General features: G+C 38.6%; 1 protein-coding gene across 6 annotated transcripts in view; it reads left to right on the forward strand.

Moving 5' to 3' along the window:
* L3MBTL3 (L3MBTL histone methyl-lysine binding protein 3) overlaps window positions 1–16,816 on the forward strand; it is a 76,909-nt gene that overhangs the window by 3,308 nt on the left and 56,785 nt on the right. For all 6 annotated transcript variants that reach the window (XM_057364355.1, XM_057364359.1, XM_057364358.1 and 3 more), the window contains exon 2: window positions 6,648–6,759. In XM_057364355.1, coding sequence (XP_057220338.1) covers window positions 6,648–6,759 — 112 coding nt within the window. The remainder of the gene's footprint in view (window positions 1–6,647; window positions 6,760–16,816) is intronic.

Here is a 16,816-nt window from a genome sequence, read left to right on the forward strand (position 1 = left end):
TTCCTTCGTGCAGAAAGCTGTTCAGAAACCAATGCTTTTTAGCGAGGAAGTTACCACGTTCCCACAAGTCTATATGATGAACATCTGTAAGAGAGAAACTCCCTGAAAGCAGTGACTGAAGGCARCAGAGCTTTCCACTTTAATCGGGGTGGTGCCGCGTAGACGTTTTTTCCTGGTGAGATTCAGCAGCTTCGGCTGTGGTCCAGTTGGTCGCATGAACTGGTGAGCTAGTGAAGGTGGCTGAAGCAATGATCTTGGATGGTGTTTGTTGCCAGTGGGCAATTGTAATAAGCTTTGGTTTAGTTCGCTTTTGTGGTGGATATTTCAGCTTACTGGGTTTTTTTATAATATTACTTTWAAAGTTTCAGTAACTTGTGATGGCTCTTTTTCTCTCTGACTTGTTGAGTTTCATTTGGCATCACCTATTCTGTGAAGAAATGGTTGAGTTTTTGTGGGCTRTTCAATTTACTCTCGTCTGTTTTTTAATACTGCTGGTAAGAAGGGTCACGGATTGTGAGTGATGGGTGTGAGGAATCAGTGATGAGCTGGCATGAGGCTTACTGAAGAAAGTGATGGCATGTGTGTAGTCATAGCTGGTTAGTKCTCCAGTGGTAGGACCACTCATCACAATGGGAGATGCCAGCAGCTCTTTATGAATGGGGAAGAAGGGAAAGTCAATAAATGCAGTAACCTGCTGAGTGTATTTAGTAGCTTGGAAAGGTGAACTAATTGTTTATGAACAGCAGAGTTTATGGAAGCTGGTGATAACTGGCAGATGAGGAAGAGGAGGGCATGAGTCAGACAAAAGGGAAATAACAATTTGAAATAGGTCAGGTGATAGGAGGTGTGAAGATTTGGTGCAGGCAGTGTCTGCATAGAGAAAGGAAGGAGGAAGAAATAAAGTTTTTAATAACTTTCTGTGGCTGGTTCAAGCAATTAAGAGAACTTAAGACATAGAATTCCAGAGTTGTATGCAACTCTTACTATCTGAGGAGGTTAAATCTCCACTCAGGCCTGTCCACAGWCAATAACAGAATTAAAGGAGTCATGAAAGCTTTGCAGAGGAAATSGTTTTCTGATGTGAGGTACAGGCTGTTTATAAACAAGAAAGAGCTGTCAGTGGTAAGTTTCATTAGATGACAGGATAGCTTTGGTATTGGGTAACTATTGTTGTTACAGTGTTGTGTGGATGTTTGAAAATGAGGCAGTAGATGAAGGCAGCGTGTAGTTGTTACCCATTYTCTAGCAATGGCACAGCAATAACTGTCTTACCTCGCTGACAGAGACCAGGCTCAGATGAGGACAGCATGAACTTCCTTTAAGCGCTRGTACAGACCCTGTTTCGTAGTATTTTGTAATGCATTCACGACCAGATTCTTSCTGTGAGGGAAAAAGGTTTAAAGCCAAAGTATTGGGAGCAAATATAGGCAGTACCCCTGGAGAATCTAGTAGTCAGAGGAGTAGCAACAGATAAAGTAAGAGTAAATAATAAGGGGACATCATCGATAGGAACTCTGGTCCTTTTTCTGTTACAAATATTGAGTGCCAAAGAATTTTAAGATGTGTCCCTTTGTGAATACAAATAAAAGCTACATATCTTTAAAATRTCTTGCTTGTGATAAACTTCATGAGCAACAGGCAAAATAGTGAAGTTTACTCAAACAACTTTTCAACACAGAGAACACRAATAGGGCAGGACTAGTGAAGTAGTTTCTAAACAATGAAAACTGGGATGTTTTAGGAAAAGTGTATCTGAAAATACTTCTTTAATGAAATATTAAAATAATTAAACCTTTAAACAGGTACAAGACAAAACACATATAAAAATGTRGTGGGTAGCATCAAAGAATTTTACCGTTTCCGGCACTGTCCCTGTTGTGGTTACYTTTCATCAAGTGGAGGGTCTGCTGCAAAAATATGAAGGGTGAGAAAAAGGCAAGTGTGGGATGTCCCAGCTCAAACATAGGATGAAGAAGAGAAAAGCAGGGCTCACCCCAGTGAGTTTACAGTCGACTGTTTGRCTTTTGCTGTCATGAATCTCGACCTTACTACTGCTGTCAATTACAGGGAGCTTACATTGGGAGGGGTGATGGGTGATTCCACTTCATGTGGCTCTGGGAGTGTAGCAAGTCAGTGCTGATAGTATTCACATCCTTACATGTTAAATGAAACTAAGCTGAATAATCCACTTGTCCCTGGTGTGTAGAAGTTGGTGTATTTGCAGCTCTGGTACATTGAGTTGTTCCCTCCAGATTCRCTTTGTTTTCTGATTTACTGGATATGGAAAAACGTGTACTTTTAGTGTATGGGTAATGTGCCAGGCAACCTTGGAGATGTCCAAAATAAATGAATACAATTTTAGGACAAAAATGCCAACCTGTTGCCTTCATTTCTGAACATCCATCAATGCTGGTGTCACCCAGTCCCATGGAGAAGAGAAACCATGGCTTGGCTCCAGAAGGGCATTGCCTCCCTTGGGACCTCTTTTTCATCTGGAATTCACTCTTGGTGTCACTCGCTGTGACCTCCCCTGGCTCCATGTACCTGGTTTTGTCTCTCTTCATAGGAGCTGTCAGCTGGGGAGAGTATCAATATAGGACAAATCTGCTAGGCTGTCTTGTCATGGCAGCTACAGAAATCCTCAAAGTAAAAACAAAAATCACAGGGATGAATAAGAAGAAAAGACAAATTATTGCAGACAGGTTATGCCAATCAGGCAGCGATGACTCGTGGCTTTACTGCTGAAATCTCTCTGCTGCTCAGGGACCGCTGTTGAGTTGACCCCACTGGTTAGAAATCCTACAGGTATTTCACAGTTAGCATGTTAGACTTGAAAAATTTGGGTAGGGTTCAGGTAGATTTTTTTAAGTCTTGACTGAAAGAAAGACTCCTATTACTATTTTCTGATGTATTCAGTATGWAACCCTGTAACTACTTCAAAAACTGCCTGTAAGACTAATTGGCATATTCTGYCCTGGTTCTTTGCTTTATATCTTTAGACAGTCTCTCACCAGATGAAACTATCTAATTTTTAGTGCTGTTATTCTCAGTATCTCCTCTGTGAGGTACTCATTTATCATTGAACCAGTTGGTAAAAATGAAGGTTTTTCTAAAGGATGTGTTGTAATCTTATTTAATATGCTTGTTTCCCTTAATKAATTTATTACATATGTCTGAAACAAAGTTAATGTTGAAATATTAATATGCAGCACACTTCTGTTATGACTGTGAAGACTGAGATACAGGTACATCCCTAAAAGTGGATTTTGGCAATGCTTTTGGAAGGTGACTGCTCCAAAGTTCTTACTGTTRCGTCCTTTCCTTCACATCAGATGGCATTCAGTGACAGGCATTGCCCCTTATTCATGTAGAATTTTTACTACTTTTCTGGCAGTGCAGCAKCAGGAATGATAGTAGATGAAATCATTATAGAAGGAGTTACACTAGTTCAAAGAGCTACATAAGAGCTTTAAAACAAAAAGTAAAATGAGTAGATAACACATTCTTTAGTCTTCTTTGTTCTGAGATTTGGATGTAAATATTGCAATTATTTAATCCTTTTTTTACTACCTCATTTCTGTAACAATTTTACTGGTCTGTATCTCCTTTCTTACTATCATTAGTAGATGGATATAGGCCTATCTTTCATCTGTTCAAAGTCGCAAAGCTGAAAACAGATACTTCGTTAAAAGTAATTCCTTTTTGTAAATTAATTTCTATCTGCACTGCCCTGTGACCTTCTGAACGCTTCTGAAGTCTGCAGAATGTGAAACATACACAGATTGTGCCTTTGACGTTAATTTCAAAAGGAAAGCAATAATGAATGTCTTTAGACATCTATAGAAAGTATCATTATTGCTGTTTGTTACCTGAGGAAAGTTTCTTGGGTGCAATTAAGTCAGAATTTGTATGTTTTCTTGAGACAAGTATGCCCTGAACATTTCTGCTACCAATTTTTTATTACCTTTCATCGTTTACTCCCTGCCTAAGTGGGCTAGACTCTTTAAGCCTCCCACCCCCCATGTAATTTTTGTGTCTCTAATGAGACTGACACTATGGGAGGTGGTAGCTTCTGATGGAGCAGCTGTCCTGTCCGATGCTCCTTGCTCCGTGGTGCAGCAGCTCCTGAGAGGAAGCATTTCCCCACAGCTTTCCAAGTCTTTTCCCAACTTCTGCCATACCTTTTGCAGAAATCACTGGAGCATGTTTTCTATAATAAACCACAGAAGGGTTGAGTGAAGTGTCCWCTAAACGGGATGTTAATTTAAGATTACTTAGAGACTTGAGTTAATACAGAACACAGCTTTGTGTTTGCTTAGCCAGGCTAATCTTGGGGAGCTTGTTCCAYCAATGTGCTTGAACCAGCATATTTCACGTCCTTAAAACTTCACGGGTATCTGGAGAGATCCAATTTTTCAGGTACTCCTTAGCAGCTTGGGTCATGTGTTCTTAAGGGAAGGACTGTGCCTCTGTCACCGTGCTGCATTCAGTTTRGTGGAAGCTGCTGGAATTGGTTTGCAGTGCTGCTTGGTGGGCCTGAGCTCTGCCGTGTCCTGCTCTCTGATCAAGCAGGGATCTCAARTTGTGTTGCAGGAGCTTGCCCTGAGGTAGGGTGGTGGATTTTGCCTGGGAGTGGTTTCAAAAGATGAGGTCTGTGGCTTTGGGGAATTTCGATTTGCACTGCATTTGTTTAGATTTATTTGTATATTGATGTTGCGGTTTTCAATACCTTCTTGCAGAGAATTACCTGAAGGTGGGGAAGACACATTGAATCATGTGGTTGTKTTTACTTCAGACCTGTCATGTGAAATACATAAAGTTTTCCCAAAGAGCTTTCTATGAGCCCTGCTTGCCGTATGAAATGAACAGGAATGCCAAAGCTTTCCCTCTTAGCAGTGGATACTCCTGTTACCTTGCTGATACTGTATAGTTGCTGTAGTGTTATGGAAGTATTTATGGAGTAAGGTATTGTGCAGGATTTTAAAGACCTGCTAGAAATTAAGAGGAAACAAACGAGAAATGTGAGAGACTTCACATTGGTTATCCCAAACCTGAGTAGTATCTGTCTGTAATGGTGATGTTACAGTCATTGATACTATTTTTCTGTTGAATACAATGTAAATTCCATTGTTTTTCATGAAAGGAAGTTTACTAAGCATTTTTCTCCTCAAACTTTCAATAAAAAGCTTCTAGATGACCTGAGTTTACTTCTGCTTGGTTTGCTCTTTTTTCTGTTATTGGAGTGAACAAATAGCACCTTTTGTGTTTGTTGTTGTTTTATTTGTTCGTTTGTTTTTTGGTTTTGTTCTGTTTTGGTTCAGTTTTTTTTTTTTTTTTTTTTTTTTTTTGAAAATACTGATAAATGGCAGGACTATAATAATTTCTCTGCAAGGGTGACATGACAAAAATAACAAGTAATTCATTGTAGGTGAATAGTCAGGATTTCCAGAGACTATTTTCAGGTTCAGAGTGGAATCTAAGTCAGAAGTTAGATTTTATGAAACAAGGTTAAGCTCAGAGAAAGCTCTGTATCTATTTAAATTTCAAATATTGATATTTGCAGCAAAAGTTTGCAGTCTCCAGATGAGGTATGAAGCTTAGAAAGGGTTTGTTTAAAAGTTCAGAAAGTTTACATTTCAAAAAGTTCAGAAAGTATAAATTTCAAAAGTGGTGAGATTTTGCTAATAGCTCACAAACAATGACAGTTAATTTTGCCACAATTATTTCAGCTGCTGGGCGTAGGGCAGAAGTTCTTCAGAAACAAAATTAGTAAGTGAGATTCCATATTGAACAAATTAGGTGCCAGGMCACAGATTTAAAGATTGCTGGGTTTGTGAGAAGTGGAAAGGAAGAATTTGGTGAATCTCCCAATTGGCTGCTGGAAACACTTGGAGTTCAGTGCAGCCGGTGGTGGTGTCCTTGTGGCAGTGACAAGYGGTGAGCTGAAGCCAGGGGTCAGAGGCAAGAGCGATGTACTTCTGTTGCTTGTGCAATTTTTTTGCCACAGAAGGGGATGTCCAGAAGCAATGTTTCTGAAGATAAATATTCTCTCCATTCACCCTTCTGAAATAGAGGGATCCAGTAAAGCCAAGTCTSGGAAAACAGTGGGTTTCTCTGGTGTACATGTGCTTCTCTACGTGAAAATAAGTTTTTGCAAATGCAACTCAAAATTCAGTGAAACTATATAGAAACATAAGGAATATTCAAGTAGCCTGAGTCAGACGGGGAAACTGACACCTTCAAATTAATTTTGAACTTGGGTAAAGCATTCACATCCAGTATTAAGGAAATGCAGTTCTGTTAATCAGTTCTTAATGTATTTATTATGGGCATGCACTCATGTCTTGCCTTTCCCAGAACAGATGTTTTTAAGTGTACTTGAAATGTTTTCCTCATGTCAATTTATTTGTAGTTTGATTTTTTTTTTCTCCAGTACAGCCTCATTGCCTCCTAGTGTGTGAAACAGGTATTATTTTCAAAGTTTTAAAAAGATTTCCCCTTGCTTTTATTATATCAGTGTTTATTATCACCCTTGTCATGAGTTGTCCATGTTGCCAGCATGTGGAGGGAAGCATTTGATACGAATCTGTGAAACGCATTAAACCACTTACAGAATTTTCAGATAATTCTCTTTTGTTTGTTTTTAGTACATGCATCATGAATGAATCTGCCTCTAGTGGAAATGGTCAGGAGTTTGATGTATTTAGTGCAATGGACTGGAAGGATGGCATAGGTACTTTGCCAGGAAGTGACCTAAAGGTAAGATACGTAATTTTTTTCAATAACTGAAATAAAAACACTAAGTGACAAAAGAATGCATTTGAAAAGCTGGTGGGTAGGTATCTGCTTTTATGAATAAAACATGAATCTGCAGTTCTGAGTTAAGAGACTGTAGCCTGTTAGGCTTTAGCTCTGGAGTTTCTTGGTTCAGTTTGTGGTACTGGCACAGACAACCGTCATCCCCGTAGGAAGGCATAAATTAGCACTGCCTCACTATACAGACAGAATTAATCAAATGCACTAAATCCCAAAGAAATCTCAAAAGTGTGAAAATTCAGTCCACTTAGAGCATTATATTACTGTATCACTAAGAATTTTTGTACTGTCGTTGACTCTCGTGGTTTTACATTCTTAGTTCTTTCTTTTTCTAAAAATAGTTTATTTTTGCTGTGCTTTTGTCATGTGGGTGCCTAGAAAGATGAATAAAGTGAGTACTCCTGAGCTTGGTACAGTTTAGAAATTTGAATTATATTGGAGTAGTAATTTTGCTTACATTTTTCACACTTGAGTTTCCTGAAGTAAATTATAACTATTTTACTTTGTTTTAAGATTCCTTTTATCTAACTCATACTTCTTACTGTGTCTTCAGAAGGTGTCTTTTGCTGTGCTTGCAATTTTGATATTAGAGACTGTCCTGTACCTATTTCCTGTTGATTAAAGTCAATATTTTCGTATCATCCAAACTAATGCGGTTTTCTCGTAGTTTGTTTTTTGAAATAAATCTCACAAGAAAATGTGTGGCATGTAAAACAATTTTTTATCTTTTGGTGCCTGATAGGATTTCTACTGTTGAAGTAAAGAGTCAAAAAATGTTTGAAATACAGGACATACAGATGTGAATGTGTTTTTTTTGTTTGTGTTTAGGTTTTTCATTTGTTTGTTTTATGGTTTTGTTTGATTTTTTTTTTTTTAGTCACAGAATAATGGAATCAATTTGCAGAATAATTTTCTTTGCAGAGAACTTGAGGCCACCACCCAGCCTGAGTACCCCAGACCTCAGGGTCACCTCAGGGCATGTTAGATCAGGTTGCTTAGGATTTGGTTATCTCCAGGACTRGAGATACCATAGTCTCTCTGGGCAACTTGTTCCAGCATTTTTCTACTCTCGTAGTAATTTTTTCCTTTTATGGATACGCTGTTGGAATTTCTCCTTTTGTAGCTTATGCCTGTTGCCTCTTGTCCTTCTACTGTGCACGTCAGAGAAGAACCTGGCTCTATCCCCTCTGTATCCCCCCATTAACTGCTACAAGACAGCAGTAAAATCTCTCCTCCTGTTCTTAAGTCTGAGCAAATGGATTCACTCAGCTTCTTGCTGTCATGTGCCACAGCCTGTACCTGTTTTGGTGGACTTGCTCTGGAGTGTGAGTGCCTTTCTCCTGCCAGGCACAGCAGCCTGTGTASGCTCTCATCAGCATTATTACAGACAGAGAATGATGCGTTCCTTGTCCTGCTGGCTGCCCTCTTGCTCRGGCAGCCTGGGGTGCTCCTGGCCACCTCTGCTGCCAGGGCACATTGCTGACTCACGTTCAGCTCACAGGTTTTCTGCAAAGCTGCTCTCAAATAGTAATCCCCTGGTCTGACCTGTTGCACATAGGTGCTGCTCCAGGTGCAGGGCCTGATGCCTGCTTTGGTGGACCTTCATGGTATCTCATTAGCCCATTTTCTACAGCATGTTGAGGTCTGTCTGAACAGCAGCCCTGCCCTTCACTTTATCATCCATTCCCTTCAATTAYGTAGTTTGCTTTTCCTGCCTGTACACATAGAGAAGCCTTTCTTGTTGCCTTTGCTAGTTTATTCTGTGATTGAGCTTTGGATTTCCTGATTCCATCACTGTATGCTACAGCAATATCACTGTATACCTTGTCTATAAAGTTTCCTGTTCCACATTCTGCTTACCTCCTTTTCCTTTTTGAAATAAGTCAGGAGTCCCTAGTTCATTCATGTTGGCCTTCATCCACATTTGCTTAACTTCTTGCACATTGACATGCCTMGTTCTCCTGGTGTGAAGTCCCCTGGAGAGAGAGACAGATTTCCTGGGCCTGTTTACCCTTTAAAACGGTCTCCTGTATGATCCTGCCAAGCAGATCTCTGAACAAGCCAAAATACACCTCCTCTGAAGTCCAGTGCTGCTGTTTCAGTATTCGTTTTGCTGGCTTTTTTCCCTATTTCAGACTTCATCTCATGGTGATGATGATAGCCAAGGCTATGATCCGCTTCTACATGCCTGAACAGTTCTGTATTTTTTAAAAGAATCCAGGCTTTTAACATTTCTTTCCATTTTGACAAACAATATTATGTGAAAGGCAACTATAGTATTTAAATTTTTGAACAATACAAAAGGGAATAGTGGAGGAAAATATTATAATCTCATATAAATCACTGGTTTCTGCATTTTTCAGTTGTGGTTACACTGTGTCAAACAAAACTGAAGCAAAATTTGAGTCACTAGTTGGTAGAGAAATGGTAAAGTTTCTGTGTAAGGTGAGGGGAAGGGACTGGGAGGTAGCTTGGGGTAACTTCAATAAAACATGTAAGAAGATTCTTAACTATGTCATTTTCAGGAAAGCATGAATTTAATTTTAAGGTTACTCTTTTGGTTTGTTTATTTATTTATTTTAATTTGAAAACAAACATATATTTGATACTTAGACAGAGATTCTTTTCTTTGGTCCAAGCATTAGGGAAGGTGCATGTAGAGGTGTAATAGTAGTCTACCCAGAATGGTGAAAGATACAGAGTGTTKGCCAGRCAGCTCCTTTTTGGGTTATTATTTGGGGGTTGGTTTGCTTGTTTGCATTTTTCTCAATACAGAAGCAGGGKGTTGAAGGGATGAAAGAGATGGAATTGAAATAGAGCCATTTTRAGACTGAAGGAAAAATATTTTCTATCAATGCAGAATTAGCCTAAGGAGGTCATTGTACTGGAGAGCATCAAGATTCAGTGACAGACCAGGTACTTACATAGACACCAAAACAATTTGAGCTGTTAAAATAGTAGAGACTTTTAAGCTTTTGTGAYAATTGTAATAATTCATATTTCAGGACTGCTTCTAAATACCGATGGTTAAAAGAGTGACTAATCACTTGAAACTGTGATCATGGAACATATGTTATGGTCTTCATGGGATTCTCAGAATAGGGTTAATGAGGATTAYTTACCTGAATTGTCCTGACCACGGAGTATTTCACTACTGTGCTCTTAACCTAGAGAAAATGACATTATGTAGCACTTGCTTGTTGTATGCATGCATGTTTCTTTCAAAACATTGGAATAGACTTGTTTCACTAAAGGTATCAAACAATTGTGTATTTACATTGAAATGCACTCGGCAATTCTGGTGAAAACACTGTGAGAGCAAGATACTCAAATACAAATACTCTATTTTTACAGCTTGGTAATAGATTAGAGTGTCTGAGGCATTTTATGATAAATAATAAGCAATAGCCTAAATATCAATTGAAGACAATGAGTTGCTTAAATTCTCACATTTAGTCTTTTCTCTTCCTAAAATGTTGGGGGAAATTGTCTTTGAACAGTCAGATTCGGTTGAATGATGTTGTATGAACATATTAGCATTAAGCTAAACCTCTACTAAAATGTTAAAATGCTGCTTTTTAATATGCACGTTTTAGGAAGTTGCCTACTTGAAGTCCTTATTTTTAGTCATATAAATCATACAGCATTTGCTTGTCTTTCCTGCTTCCATGATGAAGTTTCATGCTTATTTTACCATATGCATGTTTTAAGAAATCTCTTTAGTGGTGTGCTGTATTAATATCCAGCCTGGGACTATCAGGCTAGTATATGTGAGCGACCAATCTTTTTAGAACCACTTTATTTTTGTGAATATGAGTTCCTGAAGGCCTAGAAGTTGGTCAAACACTATTGTAAGTAGAGCAAAATGTTTCTTGAAACATTTAAAAGCAACTTTTCTCATATTATAATTTCTTAAATCTAACTTTTCTTATGATACAGAAGAACATCTAAATCAGAATTAGGCACTTGGATTATTTCTTTTTGGGATGAAGTCCTATTGGCAGTTTCATGCCTCCCATGATTTCAGTGAGATGAGCTGCACATTTCTTCCCAGTCTAATCTAAATGAGGGAGCCAAATCAGAAAGCAAGCTTGTGTTCTGAGCCATGCCACCATCTCTTATTCCTGCACTGCTTTCTATACCAGTAAAATGCTGAAAATTTTATTTTTCYATGACTTTGGGTACCGTTAATTGTTGGGTTTTGTCACTTGTAGTTGGAGAAGGCTGTGGAAGTACATCCTCATACAGATTTTGTTAAAAACCTTCAGCAGAAATAGTTAACACTCCTTGAACACTGCTTTGAGCATGCTGTGTGACAGATAAGTAGTGAGTAGTTGTGGAAAATGCTAGAATTTCAAATTACACAAGGAATAGGGAGAATTAAAAATTGTACAGTATGATGCACTGAAGACTGTGAACAAAAATTTTAGCATTGTATATTAGTTCTTTCAAGATGTTTAAATAAAACAGAAAACTTGAATTCCAGTAGAATTTAAAATAGTTTACAAATTACAGAATGCCTTCATGTGGCAGGCAAAGTAATGTATGCTCATCTGAAAAACATCAGTGCTTACCAGTTACTCTGCATGGTGTGAATGTAAATGTGAAATACTCCTTTTTTCTCTCTCTCTTTTTTTTTATTTTTTTGAATCTCTGTGCTGAGTGCACACAGTAACACCATGGCTTCAAGATTTAAATATACTCATTAAATTGGAAAAGCTGTAATAATTTACAGTCACTTCCTACTGCAGTGACAGAAGTTTATGAAGTACTTCTTAATGCATTTTCTAGTGCTGTGTTTGGAAAGTGAGTAGTTATATACTGTGTAGACAGAATTTTGGTCGTTATTTCCAGCTTGCAAATTGTACTTGAACATAAAGAAAAAAAAATTAAAATTTGATGATGAAGAAATTAATCTGTAAATAAAGTTGGGCAGCAAATATTGTAGAAAACAAACTAGAGAAGTGGTGGAATAATGGCCAGGGGTGTTGGATATTTCCAGCAGGGCTGTAAAGAAGGTAACAGTGATTTGGATTGCTGTGTTTCTGGATGCAGGGGTGCAGTAACTCAAGGCAGTAAAGAACATCTTTCCACCTGCCTGTTCTGAAATTGCATTCAAGCTTGCCTGAGGTAATTAACAATTTGAGAACACTTCTTTTCTCGTGCTGTTGTAGAAGCATCAGTAGTGTCTCAGGCAATAACTTAGGTCAGTGTTTTTTCAGTGCAAAGCCATTTCTGTTCTCACACGGTGGCGTGTGCTGCACTTTGTGTCTGGAGAGGCAGAGAGAGTCCGTGAGAGTGGTGTCTGTGGGAAACATCAGCTCCTGGTAACTGGACAAATCACTGCTGGCATTGGGACAGTGCTGCTTCAGAGAGGAGATGGGTTCTCTTCAGGGAAAGTGGTGGGGAGCAGAAGGAAAGTTCTCTGACCTTGTGTGAGCTCCAGCAGATCTGCCCAGTGGCCTGGTCCTTTCCACGTGAAATTAACTTTATTCTGTTGCAACCTAATGTAATTAATTAGCTCTCGCTCTGCTTCATTGCCACAGATTTCTGGTTTAAACTTTGCAATGTCATAAAATGAGTCAAYTTCATGTAAGGAGAAAGAAAAGACCAGAAATTAAATTACACTATTAAAATTGTTAAAACTGCAGAGGCAAGAAATGCTGGATTTAGGTTTGCCTTTGGATCTTTATTTGGGTTTCCTCATGTGTAGTCATGGTAGTCTTCCCTTAAATCACATGCTGTTTTACCACAAAATCTCCTGTGCCATTTGCTGTAGATGCTGTTAAACTTGTAAACAGCTGGGCAGAGGGTTTCAGRARGGRAARRARTAGTTTTGTGATTAYTGCAGGTAAATYCCACCCAGGAAAGCTTGGCACTGCYCTTGCTTCTACCACAGCCTTCTGGTGCAGTGCTGAACAACTCACTGGAACCAAAATTTTGGCAGGTAGCCATTTTTTATTTGTTGCTAGCTTGGACTTCCCATGAGATATTAGTGTTTTGTATTTAGAAATATTCCGGCCGAAATAATTTGAAGCCAGAGTTGCCTTGTAGGTCAACTTCTGGATCAATAAGCGTCATCTTGGCAGGCCTTGACTTCTGGCTCTGTTTGTGATTTATGTGTCACCTTAAGAAAGTCTGTTTAGCTGCAATTTCCTACTCAAGTGGAGATAATAAGGCAGACTGAGTTTTCAGTGTAGAGAAATCAGTGGGAAGCCCTCTGGTACTAAGATAATTCTTGAGCCCTTGAAGCAGGATGGGGGGGTTTCGAAGAGCCTGAGGAGTGTCTAAGAATAAAGTAGATAAACATTACTGCAGACAAGGCTGAGGTATTGGTGTATGCTGGGGAAATGTCAGTCTCTCTTGCTAAAGGTATGTGTTTTCTGATGGTACCCAAGCTTTCTGTTCGGCAGTGATGAGACATTGTTCCTATTATTTTTATWTTTGGAAGGATGTAATTTTATAGCAATCCCTTCCTGCTTGTGCCTGCCCAGATAGGAAAAAAACCTTTCCTTTTGGATGCAAATTGTTCTCCCTTCTTTGTTACTTCAGGATTAGCCTATTGCAATGTTACTGAGGCATCTTAAACTCAGTCCAAGMTTGGTGAAAGTGCTTGATTTGCTTGCTGTCAGCATCATTCCAGTGAGAGTGGGTCTGGCCTTGCCSCATGGTCGTGGTGAGGAATTTAATCTCTGCTGATTGTGATTTAGRGAGCCCTAGATACCCTGTGATCCTATCCAAGTCTCTTGCCATATTTGGAGTAGCGGTTTGTGGGCAGGATTCCTACTCATCATTAAAGAAACGGAATTGTCAGGTGCAGGAGCACATTCCCCCAGTGTTCTCTGTCCCTGAAAGAGTCAAAATTTTGTGACGAGGCAAGTGTAAGGGGTCACATGCTTGCTGAGTGCTTTAAAATAAGTTAGGAGCAGAGTACTCAGAACGATGAAGAGCTAGCAAGAGAGGGTTTTTTTTTTTTCTTCTGTAAGTGGCTGAGAACAGAGATTTTGTTTCAGGACTTACTTTGCACTGCATTGTTACAGTAATTGCTAGAGTGCCTAAAGCTTTTTTAGATACATGTTCTTTGTTGTTGGGTCGGGGTTTTTTAAAAGAAAATAAACAGTCGTTCTGCTTTCAAACCATGTAGAGTAAATAAGACTGGCTTTACTGCTTGAAGAAAGAGTATAAAAATACCAACAGCTGCCTCATTTTTCTGAATGCTATCCAGCCCTTGCCTGGGGCAGGGGTTCTGTGGAAAAAATAGTATGTGATTGTGCATGTAAAGAGTGTATCATACACACAGGGAAGAGGGGTCTGGTTAAATGGACAAGCTCTGGCACTTAATAACTCTTTCAACTTAAGTAATATATAAGAAAATAGTTTGGCGTGTAGCAGGATGTAGTTGGATAATTCAATGGGGAGAGATAATTCCTTCGCTTTAGAGAGACAAGGAGCTGTAAAATGCCAGAAAAGCTCCAATTTATCTGAGCAGTCCCACTGAAACCACTGTGRCTAAATGGTGATTAACATCAAGAATGATGATAACTTTTTGCTAGCCAGAGATCAGAGTGTTGTTCCTTGGCTTCTATCAATGAAGTCCCACGTGTCAGTCTTCTTGACAAACTGCTGTGTAATTTTTCTTGAAGCTTGGCTGCTTCATAGGCATAAAGASCATTGAGCATTTACTCAATTTACTTCTGTTTTGGATAATAAGAATTTTGCAGCTTTCTTCTGTGTGTGTTCTCAGTCACTGTTGTGGTGTCAAAATAGGTTTTATTACTGAAGTTACTGTCAGAATGCAGCAACAATTGCCTTTATTGCAGTGAACTCTTTGTCCTTATCTTGCCCAGTAGATGGTAGTGTTGGCTGATTTTTCTAATTTATTTTAAAGCTGTGCATTAACATACGTGGGGTTTTTGTTCTCAGTTGTTCTTTCTTTTTCTTCATTTTTATTTGTCAGTTCTCCCAAGCAATAGTTTTACCATACATAAAACAACAGCAACCTTTATTCTGATTTGACGTCTGTGGGAACTGATGAGACCTTTTAACTCAAGAGGGCACAAGTAAAGCAAACACTATTAGACTGATCTGTGTTGCTCAGAATTGGACACGTGATAGTGGGGACTTAATTTGAAACTAGATTGTATGTATTCGTTCCCAACAGGTTTGAATTTGTAAGAATTAATTTACAATATGATAGACATTTGGCATTTTTTACAATTTTTTTTTCATCCCACATAGAGACAAATGCTCAAGAGTACTTTTATGAAATGTGGACAAAGAGAACCAAAAGCCCTTTAAACATTTAATTAATTAAATTACGTAAAGCTACAGCGTTTTCCAGACAGCAGGATAAGGCCAAGCGCTTCCATTAGGAATGGAAAAGTTCTAAACCCACTGGAGGAGAGGCAGCATCAGTCCAGCTCTGGTGTTATGCTTTGTCATGTTCCSTGGGACCTCCACGGTTCAGCACAGTACATGGTGGGCCAAGAATGACAGGCTGGACAGGAAGATGGAGCACAGTTTCCTAAGAACAGAAGTACCTTGTGCTTAGCTTAATAAAATCCAGTTTGAGGAGGTACATAATTCCCTGCTTTATCATGTACCAAGAGAGTAAAGGTTAGGGTCCTACAACTGTGTAATCCATAGGGTAATGTGGCTTAAGAAAAAAAAGGGTACAAACTGTCTGTGAATACGTGGAAATTAAAACACAAAAGGAAGCTTTTCAATAAAGAAATTCAGGAGTGGACTTTCGGTAGAGACACTGGTAACAGAAAATCTGTCTGCTTCAGAAACTACTATTTGTGAAATACTTTGTGTGATACTTATTATTGCTTGCAACAGACAAAGGCTTCATATCAGTGACTTATGATACACATTCCAGTCCTGTGTAAATTTTCATATAATTTTAATTTTTTGAAAATGTTTATTGAAAGTGATTATGGTCCCTGTAGAAAAACTTTGCATGTGGGCAGGCAGAAATGGTTCAAAAAGTATTGATAATGGTTGATTATTATTTACCTAAGCCTCAGTATGTTCGTTATCCATTGAATGGATATAAAAACTAAAATTAAAATTAACACTCACATAAGYTGAAGTTTTAGTGTATAAGAGCATCATTTCCCAAGAACATGAAAATGTGTCTTGTCTCAGAGTGGGAGGAATCTCTAGCAGTGTTTAAAAGGAAGCTACTGTTCTTGATCCTTGTGGAATCTGCAGACAAGGCAGCTGAGTAAGTTCTTTGTTGTGTACTTACCTGCTACCGTTGGATTCATCCTGCCAACTCAGTTGCAATATTTTTTATTAAAAGAATTGTGGTTACTTGAACATATGTAGTTTTGCCTTGACTCAACTATACATGAATCTTTGGAAGTTAAATTCTCTATCCAGAGGTTATATCTATTCCTGTTTATCTTTCTGTGAATTTGCTCAGGAAAGTTGTTGGGATTTCTTTCTCTTCTTTGTTGCTGTCTGATCTTTTAAAACAGCATAGCGTGGGACAGAGAATTATCCTAAGAGGTTACTTAAAATGCCAACAGGCATTTCACAGAAGGCAAGGGGTTTAAACTTATACCCCACAAGCCTTGTAATTTGTTATCTTTAAAACATTGAAGTGACAAAARTCAGGGKWTTTTTTGTGAATTTATTTGTAAAGYACYTGGTAATGGCCTGACTTTGCTTTCATCAAGAGGAGTTTTACTGTTTGATGCAATGARGGCAGATTTAAGGGAAATCCCTTCATCCAATGCAGATTTTTATATTTACTTAGGGAGTTCTGTGACTCGAAAACAAATTTTTAGTTCTCAGAAAGCCATGAATCCATCCTCAGAAGTTAGCTCAATAGCACTGTTTCTTTCCTTCTATATCACCTGCTGTGAAATTCCAAACTGTCAGTACACCTAAGGAAGTGTCTGGGAGGACTGCTCTTACTGTATTTTGGCTTGGAGGAAATGTTATGATGAAACCTTTACTTTTAGGTTTTCTGTTGCCTGCTTTCTAAGTA

The sequence above is a fragment of the Malurus melanocephalus genome, unplaced genomic scaffold (genome assembly GCF_030028575.1).
Source record: "Malurus melanocephalus ecotype Western Australia unplaced genomic scaffold, MMel_1.1 scaffold_38, whole genome shotgun sequence".
Classification (NCBI taxonomy): Eukaryota; Metazoa; Chordata; class Aves; order Passeriformes; family Maluridae; genus Malurus; species Malurus melanocephalus.